General features: G+C 39.8%; 1 protein-coding gene across 1 annotated transcript in view; it reads left to right on the top strand.

Annotated features, from left to right (window-relative positions):
* Window positions 1-13840, top strand: part of sorcs3 (sortilin related VPS10 domain containing receptor 3) — a 424538-nt gene that overhangs the window by 371667 nt on the left and 39031 nt on the right. The window contains exon 18 of the mRNA XM_017724487.2: window positions 6689-6860. Within this exon, the coding sequence (XP_017579976.1) occupies window positions 6689-6860 (172 nt within the window). The remainder of the gene's footprint in view (window positions 1-6688; window positions 6861-13840) is intronic.

The raw sequence follows: 13840 nt of genomic DNA, 5'->3' as shown, positions 1-13840 counted from the left end.
ACAAACTGTGCAGCAACAGATGAGCTTCTGTCTCTGACTTTACATCTACAGGGTTGACCAACAAGTGGACGAGTGGACAAAGAGTTTAAGAACTCCACCAGCACTGCTATTTCTGATCCACTCGTACCAGCACGACACACACTAACACACCACCACCACCACGTCAATGTCAATGTCAATGTCAATGCAGTGCTGAGAAAGATCCACCACCCAAATAATACCTGCTCTGTGGTGGTCCTGTAAGGGTCCTGACCGCTGAAGAACAGGGTCAAAGAGGGCTAACAGAGTATGCAGAGAAACAGATGGACTGCAGTCTGTAATTGTAGAGTTACTGTGAGCATCTGCATGATAAGTAGAGCTGAACATGAACAATGAGGCTCGAAAGGAGGTAGCTGCATCTAATAAAGTGCTCAGTGAGTAGATCGCTGGGATGCAGACAATAAAAAAAACCAGAACAGTTTTAACAAGTAAGTAAGTCACTTTCTTATATTGGCAAATTACAGAAAAAAAACAGGTTCTGTCAAAATTGTATGAAATGATAAATGTCTTATGTTTCCACATATTCCATAAATATTGCACGTTTTATGACGTGAAGTCACCTTTTATGCTATGGTGGCATGAAGCTCAAACACGATATTACATACAATAGACTGCTGGGTAATGCTTTCCTTTAAGTTCTAGGTTTTAACCAGGAAAGTGTGCGGTACTCCAAATTCTAGGTAATCAATTTGAGTAAGATGTTAAATTGAGTAAGAGTAAAATGTGTTACAGTCTTCAAAGCATCATTTTTGGGTAAAGTAGGGTTAAGAACCAAATGTAACTACATTATGCTGAAATGTCCATAATCATTTTAAGTTGTTTTTTTTTTTTTGGGGGGGGGGGAGACAAAGTGATACATACCACACCATTCTTTCAGTTTTACTGTAATGCTAAGTAGTTAAGCAGGAAAATAGGTTGGAAACACCTTTAAATAACACAAGGGTTAGAATAAAAGCCACAGCAAACATCAGTATACTTATAGTATGTACCTTTCTATTGCCTAGAACCAAAACTGAATTTTTAAAAGACGTCAGTGATTCTTACTAAAGCTTTACAGGGTCTTTACCATATCCTTAGCATTTTTTTTACAATTTTCTTCCCCTTCTAAATGTGTGACATTATAGAGAAATTCAGTGTGAGTTTGTTTGTGTTTACCACCTTGCTATCCAAAAAAACTCACTCACCCTGCTGCACACCTACTCTCTCACTCTCCGGCGAGTTGTCAACACACTTTTTAAATTGAAATCACTGTTCATCCACAGTGCTTTTCTGTTTGTGTGTGGTTGCTGTATACATTTTATAGTCATTTATCTGAAAACTAAATCCTGAAAGAACAAACTGATGAAACAAATAATAAATGCATTAACATCTGTACGCAGTAGGGGTGCGGGGAAAGCTTGCTTCTTAGATGCATCGCGATGCGGACGTGAATGATTCTGAATCGATTCATAAATGTCCAAAATCGATTCTCTAAATTTTAATTCATACCGTAATGTTGACGGAGCGCAAAGGGCAGAACTTGGAAGTGGGTAAGTGCAGCGCCCGGACCGTCTGTGGCGGCACAACAGAAGCACTACTGGATGAGCGAGAAATCCGACCGGCTCTGCATTAAAGCCAGGTTAGATCAGGAGTCACAACCCAAATGTTAAGAAGAGACATTTTGTCCTTTCAACAAAAATCATTACAAAGAGATCCTGTATAGAAAAAAAGATGCATCAATAATCGTTTTATAATCGCATCGCAGCCCACTGAATCGAATCAAATCGAATCGTGTGGTGCCAAGAGATTCCCACCCCTAGCACGTAGAATGTTTTGATCACAAATGTGAGTGCTGTACAGTCCTGCTTAACCTGACTGATTTATTAAGCTGTCTGATGCAGTCGGCAGCTAATCTTGGTTAGCTAACTGTTTTTTACATTGATCTGCAAGGTTATATCGGTTGACAGATACACTAACCTGAATTAAGTAAAGCTTGTTAGTATTTGTTCATAGTTTTATTACTACACTGTGAGTGTGCTCCTCAAACTGGCACCACCATTCTCACTGCAGGTTTGCTTTGACTTGTCAGAAAAAGTAGCGCTCAGAGGCAGCTGCTAAGCACTGACTGGTGGAGCATTGTGTCAGACATTGTTTTGCAAACTGTCAATTATGGTCCACAGAGAAGATTTTAATTCAGGACATGGTCTCTAAATTCATCTAGAGGCCTGTAAGAATGATAATCGGGCTGGTCCCGGCCTCCAGGTTGTACGTTTGACACCCCCGTTTGTCAGGGAAAGCCTGTGGTTGTATCATAGTTATCATCGCCCTCACTACCAAGATTTTAAGAAGTGCTCTGATGTGTATTCTTGTTAATGGACCATGCCTGGCTGTCTAAGACAAGGCTCTGACACTCTCAGTCAGGTCCTTCTAGTAAAATACATGGTGATATTTGTTTGGAGTACAGTAGAGGACCATTATGCTTTACTCCAGCTACGGCTGTGCACTGTTAACCGCTAGCCTACATCTATAATAAGTGGTTTCTGAAGTTTGCTGACATTAGTCTTGACATTTCTGGTGTGTGTATATGTATGATTTGTTTGAAGGCAATGTTTATTTCAGGCCTGTTGGTGGCATTTGTTTATTGTGTAAAACTGATGCTGCATATGGATGGGTAAAGGATATAAGTAGGATTAAATGTCTCCTCATGCCCACTTGAAAAGAAAATATGACAGGTCTCCTGATCAGTGTTGATCTGCCATTCTCACTCATATATTTTCATAAACACTCAGAAAGCAATCTTATTTATTTACAGAACGGTTTAATGAGGAGACATTTGTATTAAGATTAGGCGTGTTCACTGTGTTGTCATTTAAAATCAGTTCACAAATGTTCACCCAATCTAAGGAGTGAGTCATTATTTACTATAATTATAGGTGTAGATGCTTTAACCCACTCCACTGATGTGTTGACTTCATTGTGTCATACTGAGCGTAGTTATTAAATGCACCACCTGTCTTTGTGCATGAGAGTCTAGGCTTACTACTGGGCTCAACTGAAGATTTTATGATAGTGTATATGATAGTGTAAGGCTTAGTTTAAATATATAGTTTAACATTAACTAGAAATAAACAGAGCTTATAAAGAGACACATGAAACCACTGATGGGCCTAAATAGAGTTGTAGAGAAAATCAGTAATTTTACCTTCCATTGTAATTTGTAAACTTCGTTTGCATGATTTTGCATTGATTTTGTCAGGAATGATGGTGGTGATCATTGTTGTTGACAGCTGTTTTCAGGTGTTTTAAGCCACACCCACTGCTAACAGAGGTGTATAAAATCCAGCACACATCCATGCAATCTCCATAGACAAACAGCGGCAGCAGAAGTAATCTGTCATGTTAGATCTGCCCCAGTCAACCGTAAGTGCTATTATTGTGAAATGGTGCTAAAGCGAGTAATAAACTTGCCTATTCTCTGTTGCATCCCTCATTACAGAGTTTGAGACTGCTTCTGTGAGCAACACCAGCACAAGAACTGTGGAAATGGTTTCATAATTAGTGCGGTATTCTTAAATAATGAAAATATAGTAGAGTATATTGACATTATACGTAAGGCATTAATGCCATGAAACCCTCTTCTATTTAATTGGATCATTTCTCACTCATAGATCATTAACACAAGGAGAAAAGCAGAGTGTGAATTCTGCAGTTTTACTTGCTACCACATTTGTGTTTGTAAGTAGACTGAGAGATTTTATCATGTTTTGAATTTGAGGAAAAGTTTTTTACATGTATAGGTTTGATTAATGAAAAGAAAACCATCCATTTCTTCATATTTGATCATTTTTTGACATCAAAACTAATAGAAAAAAGAGAAAGTCAGAAATGCACACTACTGTTTTTATATGAATTATATGCTGCTTCTTTTTTAGAAGGATGGATCTATGTCTGCTAAATGATCCTGCAGTTGTCAAGTTATCGACACCATTCCATCTCTGGAATGGTTGGATTGATCAGGAATGGTGTACTTGAATACAGCTGTTTTTTTAATGCAATGATTGTTAAGTGATGGTTCATTTTTGAATTATGGGTAAAAGTTTAAGAACCTGCCTAGATATCACAAAAGCTATTTATTATCATCCTAGCAACCACCTGCCATACTACAGCAAAACAGTGCCTGCCTGGTTACTGCAGTAAATTTACTGCAACCACATTGCAACACCTTAGCAACTATCTAAAATACTACTGTAAATGTATAACACTGTAAACGCCTAGGGATTCCTTCAACTGAACACTTTTTCATTAGTTTTCTTCAGGTAATGAGATTTTCTGGTTAATTATCTAATTATGTAATAATGAAGCGAACCAATTAAATATATAGTAAAAGGCCAATAGCTCTAGATGAGGGTTAAAGGCAGTGTGGCCTCACTTGAGCACTCATACCTATAGCAGTTATCTGAATGTGGAAAAAAAATTTATAGTTATACTGTTTAGTGATACAGAACAAATACATAAATATTCAAATTTTTGCCGTGGTTTATAGATTTATGACCTTGCAGATGATTTCACATAAAAAAACTGTTTTCAGTTTGAATTATCTACTGTCTATGCCTTAAAGGGAGGCAAATCATGGAAGTGAGGACTGATTTATACTTTTAATGAGTTGTTACACTAGTGAACGATTTAGTTTATATCATAACATATAGTAAATGCCTGCTTAAAACAGAAGAGATGGTGGATTAAAGAGAGTCATGCAGACAGAAACAGACTTGACTAATAAGCTAAAGGCTGTAGAATCATTTCCTCTTAATTACTTTAGTGCTTATAGTACATGGCACTGATGATAGCCACAGGGGCTCTGTTGCTATTTATTTTTATAAGGAAGCCTACCTAAATAAAGACCATTTATCCCTTAGAAGTTTAAAGTTATAACTGCTGTTTTCTTACAGTATCCCTTTATTGACTATGACCAGTAATTGGGTGGGTCTTAACTTTTTATGACACTCTCCTTTACGTCTGTTTGCACTGTAGTCCATGTAGTCCTGAATAATAAGCCTTTACATATGATATTTAGGGGGTAGACATAATACAAACCTGTAACAACTAGAAAGTCATTTCAGTACATGTGGAAAAACTAGTAAAGATCATTTCAAAGGCCTGTCTCTGCTTCTGCTCATAGCCACTTATTCTTGATTACAGTTATAAACTTGTCAAACGCTATTTGAAACTAGGCATTTCACACATGAACGAAGGTAAAGTCTGGCCCGTTTAGATGATATTAGGGCTCTCTTTTCTTCGGCATGGGGCTCAGCCACTTCATATTAGCATGCAGTCTGATCAGATGCTTCAGCAGACAGATTGCTTGTTGAGTTTACTGGGGTGGAAAGCGGTTTCAAGCTTAGGCATAACTTGCACGTCACAATCTTTTTAGAGTTTTGCATAGTTAACTCAAAACAATGAGGATATGCATTTGGAAACTGGACATTTGGATGAATTTGGACAATGTACAGCTTCTCCATGCTTACTCTGTATGGTTGGTTAGTGTAGTGGGTAACACCTCTGCCTTCTACGCTGTAGACTGGGGTTCAATCCCCACCTGGGTAAACACCCTACACTATACCAATAAGAGTCCTTGGGCTAGACTCCTAACAATTCGCCTACCTGTGTAAAATGATCAAATTGTAAGTCGCTCTGGATAAGAGCGTCAGCCAAATGCCGTAAATATAAATACTCTATGCTGTTCATATCCGATCCAACTTTCAATCTGCTGGCAGAGTTAGTGCACATAAGCCCAAAATACATAAAAGGACATGCACAAATTTAGGTGTGTTAAAGATGTAATCCATATCGGCTGTACTCAAACCAGGCCTCAGGGCCTATAAGATGATCCACATTTTTGCTCAATCCTAATATGTTGCAAGTTGTGGGTTGTCTGGGGGCCACTGAGGATCACTTTAAAAATCACTGATCTATGTTATTTGCTAAGAGAGACTTATAGAGACGTATAATGCAAGTTACAAAAGTTGAATTAGTAATTGTATGGGACACTTTCATTGCATGAAAGCTGCTACACTACTTTGTATAATTACTGTATAATAATTTGTATAATTACTTTGTATAATATACTGACAAGTATAATTACTGTAACACTGTCCTGTAATACTTTTCTTTGAACTGTTACCCACACTGTTAATGAATTACAATAGCATCTGATTTATTTTGTGTATTTACAGGTTCAAGCTTGCAATTTGTTTTACTGTTTTTTGCAACAATGTCATGTGTTATGAATGTAATGCAATTCATTACACAAGCATGTCATTACCTTTGTAATAACATCACTTAAATGTTGCAATTGCATAGGTATGCAATGCATTCAAAATAAAATTCTTTATCAACAGGTTTGAATCAGCACCTTTGATTTTTTTTCCATTTATGTTGGTCAACAAATGAAAAATAAACATGGGAAAAATGTGGCATGAAGTGAGTTTAGAATCCACACTATTTTTTTGTTTTGATGATCTACAAGTGAAAAATAATTACATTATACATTATTAGCCTTACATGACTGTCCCTAGTTTAAGCTGATATTGAATGTACCTATGACAACTGAAGTCGTCACAACACTGATAACAGAGAAGATGATGACATTCTCTTTCCTTGTACCCCTCAGTTACCGTAAAGTGGCAGCCAATAACTGCACCAAAGGAGTGAAAGAGATGTACACAGCCCGAAAACAACAGTGTCCAAACCGGCCCCCACGAGGCCTGCACCTGGCAACCCAGGACAACAAGCTCACAGCCAATCTGGGCAGCAACGTCACCTTTGTAGTGCAGCTGGAAGAGGTAAGTTTGCTGAAAAACTGGAGTATGTACATATGTGGAGTATGATAAGTCACAAACCTAGGTATGCTGGTCATATTCAAACGGCCCATACTGTCCACACATGGAAACTAAGTGTCACACTAAATTCCCTATGAACATATTTTCATATGACTGACCTTTTACATTAAAGTGATAAGGAGTGTTGTTACTGCAGACTGTCTATAGCAGAGTTGGTGTGGAAGATATAGAGAAGTCAATTAAACGTTGTGCTATTTCTGACTGCCAGCATGCACATGCATCAATGAGACCTTCCCAGTTTTTTTTTGTCCCTGAGGATTTCTTTTGGAACTTGGCAGCCTGTTCTGTAGATTTCATAAACCTTTATAAAATGTAGAGACTTATTCTATTGAACATCCATAGTCATAAACCATTCTCAGATCAAATGCTTCAAAATTGAAAGAATATCCCATTATGACAACTGACACTTATTAGAATAAGAATTTATGTAGATTTATGTGCTGTCATTAAGGGCTTATGCAGGTGTCATGTAGCCTTACAAATACTGCCCTTTGGAAATGTATTACCAGAAAATTCTATGCACTTTTCCATAATGTGGGCCATTTTTGTCTACAGTGCAGTGTTATACTATGAACAATACTAAAATGATTTAAAAGTTATTTTATTGTTTCACTGTAAAACTATTGTCAGATGGGTATCCCTCAGATAAACTGGATAGGTTTTACCAGCTAACATATTGTGAGTGTTCTGTGTGGCTGTATTCTCTACAAAAAAAGTAAAACAGTAGTTGGTTATCATATTGCATCATTTTTGAGCATTAACAATCAACAATTCACACTGGCACACAAAACCAACTAACAGCTCACACTGTTGCCAGATTAGTTTGTCTTAATTACCCTGTTGCTTCAAGCTATCGCTGTCTAAAGCTAACGCAGTGCAACCTGGGCCACGGAACTTTATAAAAGCTTCCCATCTGGCCCGCCCCCCTAATTCATGCTGCAGTGTCTAGCAGAAAGGAGGAAGCCAAGGCTCCTGCAGATGGCACGGAGCTAGCCGGGTGCACCTCGTGAAGCCTGCTGGGAAACGGCTTCCCATTGATGTAGCATAGCACACATGCGCAGGCGGCAGGTAAGCATGTCTCTCCGGGGCTCTTGGCGTGGCGCGGTTGCCACATTACAGCTGTGATGAGATGAGGAAATGAAGGCTTATTCCCTTCATTAGGATAGATAGATGGGGGAGAGTGAGTGAGAGAGCGAGAGAGACAGGGGAAGTGCTAGGAATCTTCCTCACGAGAGACACGATGACTCTGGAAATCCTCCCGCTGAATTCGACTTTAATTTATATTCATGAAGCCGGGGGACGGGAGTGGAGGGGGGTGGTTCTCGGCGACGCAAGTGGCCCCTAAATATTTAATGTTGCCGAGGTGCAACACATGGCAGATGAAAGCCCAAGTCATGATTTTAACAAAGCAGCAGATCCAGAGTTAGAGGCTACAAGTCACCCAGAGATGTGCTTTCCAAAAACACCAGCAACCAGCCTTGTCTGGGAATGAGCAGACACTATAGGGCAAATGTATGGAAGTAAGCAGGAACATACAGTCACAGCTAAGTAGTAATGGAAAACATGTAACAGGATCCAAAAAAAAAGGAATCTGTATTCTTTTACATTTACAGAAGAAAAACAGTAATCAGATTGCATGTAAATTCTGAAAACAGGGTGATTACCAGAAGGACTACGTGAAAACTAGTTTTTAATCGCTCGCCACAGCGCAGTGGGAGAAAGCAGACAGCACACTGTGGCTCTGCTGAAGGGCTTCAGGGAGACTTCAAGCTGTGAGCTGTAAACTCAAATGACAGAAAAGAAAATTTTACATCAAACAACATTGTTTACTCTGGAAATGATGTTAACTTATAACTGACGGATCCAAGTAAAGCTAACTTTAGCGCTTTTTCCCCACAGTTTCCCCATAGATGTAAATCTTTGTTTTTCTTATGGGGGCCCTAAACAAGAGTTTTTTGGACCGCCCCCATTTTGCTAGCTGTTGCACTGCAATGTTAAAGACTAACTAATAATACTGACTAGCACAAGCTGTCTAAATCACACAAATTGGCTAATGTGTGTATTGCTGGTAATATTACTGGATTGGGGTTCTAATAAGTTACAATTGAAACCACAGAGAACCTTTAAAGCAGTCTTGAACTAGGGCTCAGTCTAATGACAGTATTTCTTGCTTACTCAGCTAACTCAGGCCTAGTTGGATCTAACACTAGTTGCATGTTTTAACTTGCATGTTTTACCTTTATAAATGCTTTGCTTTCTACATATTTAAGTAGTATAATTTTCTTCTTCTTTACTGTCACAGCTTTCATGTGCACGTGCATCAGGATTATTCACAGCATGACTATCTGAACCTGGATTAATCCCAGCCAGTGTTTAAACCTGGATTGACAAAGAAAGTTGTTAACTGCTGTTATAACACAAGTTATCAGTGTCTGTGGATACTTGTGAATGCTTCCTAAGGTATTCCTATAGTGGTCATTCCATTAGTAGATGGGTAAAAGGTGGCTGACCTGGCTATTGTGCAGCAACAGATGAGCTACAGAGAGTAATAGGAAACCTACAAAATATGCTATGGTGAACTTTCAATGTTAGAGCTAGGCCTTCAGGTTGGGCCATAAATATCAAAACTCAGTAAAAAAACTGCTAGCACCCCTTTAGGGATAGGGATATGTTAGTGCTAAGCTAACAGCCATTCAAATGAAGATTTTTTGGCCATTCTAAATTAAACACTGACATATCAAGCTTATACAAGACAGTTTTCCACTTCTAAAAACATTCACTTTGTTTCTTACCCGAATGAAGAGCACTAAGGTTACCACTCGCATTCACTGACATTTGTAGGACTTCCAAAATGCCTAGAGCGATGTTTGGTCCTCACAGAATAGGTGCCACCAATTGGGAAATAAATGGCTTCCACTGTCTTGATTATGTTCTGACACATCAGGCCTTCAGTTCAGCACCTGAAGTCCTAGCCTTTGCGAGCAACCACTGTATTAGATACTACATAGACAATGTAAGAGATTGTAAACACAGACATTGTAAACCTTTCTGTTCCCAACCCAAATGTAACAATGAAATAGCAGTAGTACTACAATAGTTTCACAGAAAGCCTGCAGAGAAGACCTAGAAGGCCCTCAGGGTTTTCCTCTGGTGGTTTTTGTTGGAACAGAGAGCATTTTTAGACATAGTGGAGCGTATTCAATTAGACAATCCGACATACAGTGCTAGTCCACTAATAGCTTATAAACGAATGAAATGAAAACACAAAATGAACCAATTCAAAAAAATGGTGTATTAAAAAAGGATCCTGAGAGTTGCTGCCAGTATTGGTGTGATATGCTTATTCTTCCATGTTTGAGCAGAAACTTGCTGCTGCATCCTGTATCAGCTGTAGTTTCTTCTATGGTCTATTTGCAAGTAAACAATTAATTGTAATAATCCAACAGGAGAAATTCTCTACATTAACATACACTGAAGTTAAGACTGTTTGTTTTCTCAAAGTTACCATTTCAGCAAGCAGCTCTTTGTATGACAACAATTATATATTTAAAACTATATACCGAAAAGTTCAGTCAAGCAAGCAAACCAGTGTGACACGATGACATTTGCTCTTGCAGCATGAGAGAACCTGAACTTCACTGCAAGCCACTTCTGTAGATTGGCGAAGGGTAGTGAACTATACAGTAGTCCAAATGCTAAACCGCACTTTCAGTATCTCTGTCACAGCTACAATCCTGTGACCTTTAACCATGGGCTTCGGCTGTGGTTGGCCTCCCTTCATATGCATCTCTTCTGTTTTAGACCACAACGTCAAGAAACGCATTGCCCAAACTGACAAGGCTACAGTGCAATTCACACAAGCTCGGCTACAGTAGACCTTTTTTTTTTCCCTCCTCTTTTTTATCTGGCTCTTTTCTTCCCTGCGAGGTTATTCGAGTTACGATTTTCTGGGCAAAGTGGCGTGAAATATCCCGGAAACCACCCGGCACATAAACACACACACAGTTCTTTCACAGCCGGCTGGAAGAGAACAGGCAGGAATACATAAGGGGCTTTTGCCGTTCGCTGCTGCCGAGCACACTCCTCCCCCTATTGCTCGCTAATGCAGTGTTACAAATTAATATCCCAATAGCATTGTGTTACAATGCACCGAAGGGTGGGGGAGAGAGAGATAGAGAAAGAGGGGGATTTTTGAGGGAAGGATAAACACGGATTTGGGAGTATCACACACACACATTTGGACGAGGTGGCAGCTGCAGTCACCAACACTTCCTCATGCATGGCATGATAGACGCGCAGGGTGCCAGATGTAACACCCAGAGGAGTGTGGGTAAAAACAGGCCCAGGCTTGCAGAGATAGTAGCAGGAGATGATCCTTCTCACACACAGATGCAGACACCGAGATTAGGCATTTAACCAGTTTTTTTTTTTTTTTTTTTTTTTTTTAACACTGTTCAAATATTCCAATGAGGAAATATTTTATTTAGTTTTAAATGGAAAAATACCTTCTTCAAATATCTCAGTGCAGCAGACATGGGCTAGAAGACCATTTCCTCTATAAACACACTGCTATATCTGCGCTCCTACTAGTCAATAAGCTCCCTGGACAAAAAATAAGTCACCTTGTATGTTTAAGTGCACAAGGCAGAGGTGTTACCCACTACACTATATCAATCTTGTGCCCCAACACAATAAAAACCTCTTCATTTCCAGGCAAAAAGTGCTTCTAGAAGTCAAGACCTTCACACCAATTTCTGAAAGAACACACCAGAGGGAATTAAGTTTTATTCACAAGCCGTGAAACACACTGGAGGTCCCTGTCCATCAGTTATGTCTTTCGGCAACAATTCTGATGAGAATTTCCTGTAGAATGGGGTTTTTGCCACTGCTGGTAGACCTGTATGACCATTTGCAAACTCAGCTACTTCACAGTATGGCCTTTGACATGCCCAAATGAAAAGCATTCCTTTTTGCCAATCATTAACATCTGTTTTGTTACGCATTTCCCACACACTGTACCACCTCTTCTCAATCTATGAATCCCATCACACACCCTGCAGGTATTTATAACCTGATCATCCTTGTGCAACACCATCTGCAGGAGGCTTAAATTACTACCACCTTAACCATGCAAGGTGACAATTTTTTTGTCTGGGAAACTTACACTAGGCCAAGTATCATTATCATTACAACACATGACAGCTACCAAATGCACAGAAGAACATATACTACATTGCCAAAAGTATTCACTTCTCCATGCAATTCATTGAATTTAGGTGTTTCAATAACATCCATGGCCACTGGTGTATAAAACCAAGCACCTAGGCATGCACACAGCTTCTACAAACATTTGTGAAAGAATGGGTCGCTCTCAGGAGCTCAGTGAATTCCAGCATGGTACCCTGATAGGATGCCATCTGTGCAACAAGTCCAGTTGTGAAATTTCCTCTCTAATAAATATTCTAGAGTTAACTGTCACTGGCATTATAACAAAGTGGAAATGATTGGGAACGGCAGCAACTCAGCCACAAAGGGGTAGGCCCTGTAAAATGACAGAGCGGGGTCAGCAGATACTGAGGCACATAGTGCGCAGAGGTCACCAACTTTCCACTGAGTAAATTGCTGCAGACCTCCAAACTTCATGTGGCCTCCAGATTAGCTCAAGAACAGTGTAGAGAGCTTCATGGAATGAGTTTCCAAGGCCGAGCAGCTGCATCCAAGCCTTACATCACCAAGCGTAATGCAAAGCATGGAATGCAGTGGTGTAAAGCACCAGCACTGGACTCTAGAGCAGTGGAGACGTGTTCTCTGGAGTGATGAATCACACTTCTCTGTCTGGCAATCCGATGGATGAGTCTGGGTTTGACGGTTGCCAGGAAAACAGTACTTGTCTGACTGCATTGTGCCAAGTGTAAAGTTTGGTGGAGGGGGGATTATGGTGTGGGGTTGTTTTTCAGGAGTTGGGCTCAGCTCTTTAGTTCCAGTGAAAGGAACTCTTAATGCTTCAGCAGACCAAGAGATTCATGCTCCCAAATTTGTAGGAACAGTTTGGGGATGTCCCCTTCCTGTTCCAACATGACTGTACACTAGTGCACAAAGCAAGGTCCATAAAGAAATGAATGAGTGAGTTTGGTATGAAAGAACTTGACTGGCCTGCACAGAGTCCTAGAACACCTTTGGGATGAATTAGTGCGGAGACTGTGAGCCAGGCCTTCTTGTCCAACATCAGTATCTGACCTCACAAATGCGTTTTTGAAAGAATGGTCAAAAAAACCTTGTGGAAAGCCTTCTCAGAAGAGCTGAACCTGTTGCAGCTGCAAAGTGTGGGCCGATATCATATTTAACCCTATGGATTAAGAATGGGATGTCACTCAAGTTCATATGCTTGTGAAGGCATGTGAGCGAATGCATTTGGAAATATAGTGTACCATTGCTGACCGTAACAAATATTAAGATCAAGATTAAGTGATTAAGACTGACACTTTTTAATCCCACAAACGAGGGAATTTCAGCTCCGCATTTAACCCATCCATGAAGTGAAACACCACATACACACAGTGGTGAGCACACACACACTAGGGGGCAGTGAGCACACTTGCCCAAAGCGGTAGGCAGCCCTATCCATGCTGCCCGGGGAGCAATTTGGGGGTCTTGCTCAAGGACACCTCAGTCATGGACTGTCGGCGCTGAGGATAGAACCGGAAACCTTCCGGTCATAGGGCCAGTTCCTTGCAGCCCACGATTTAGGTTTGATTACAGTTTTAAAATGTATAGCCATTCTCTCTGTTAGTTTATAAGGACAACATGAATTCAAAGAACTCTTAACATGCCCAAAAAAAATTACCCAGTACTTTACTATCAGTACTTATTTCACTATGGTATCTGCACTGAAACTGTTGAATTTTTATTCAAATGTCTACATC

The sequence above is a fragment of the Pygocentrus nattereri genome, chromosome 12, assembly GCF_015220715.1.
Source record: "Pygocentrus nattereri isolate fPygNat1 chromosome 12, fPygNat1.pri, whole genome shotgun sequence".
NCBI classification, from domain to species: domain Eukaryota; kingdom Metazoa; phylum Chordata; class Actinopteri; order Characiformes; family Serrasalmidae; genus Pygocentrus; species Pygocentrus nattereri.
Note: the sequence above shows the minus strand (reverse complement) of the source record. Positions and strands in the feature narration are given on the sequence as shown.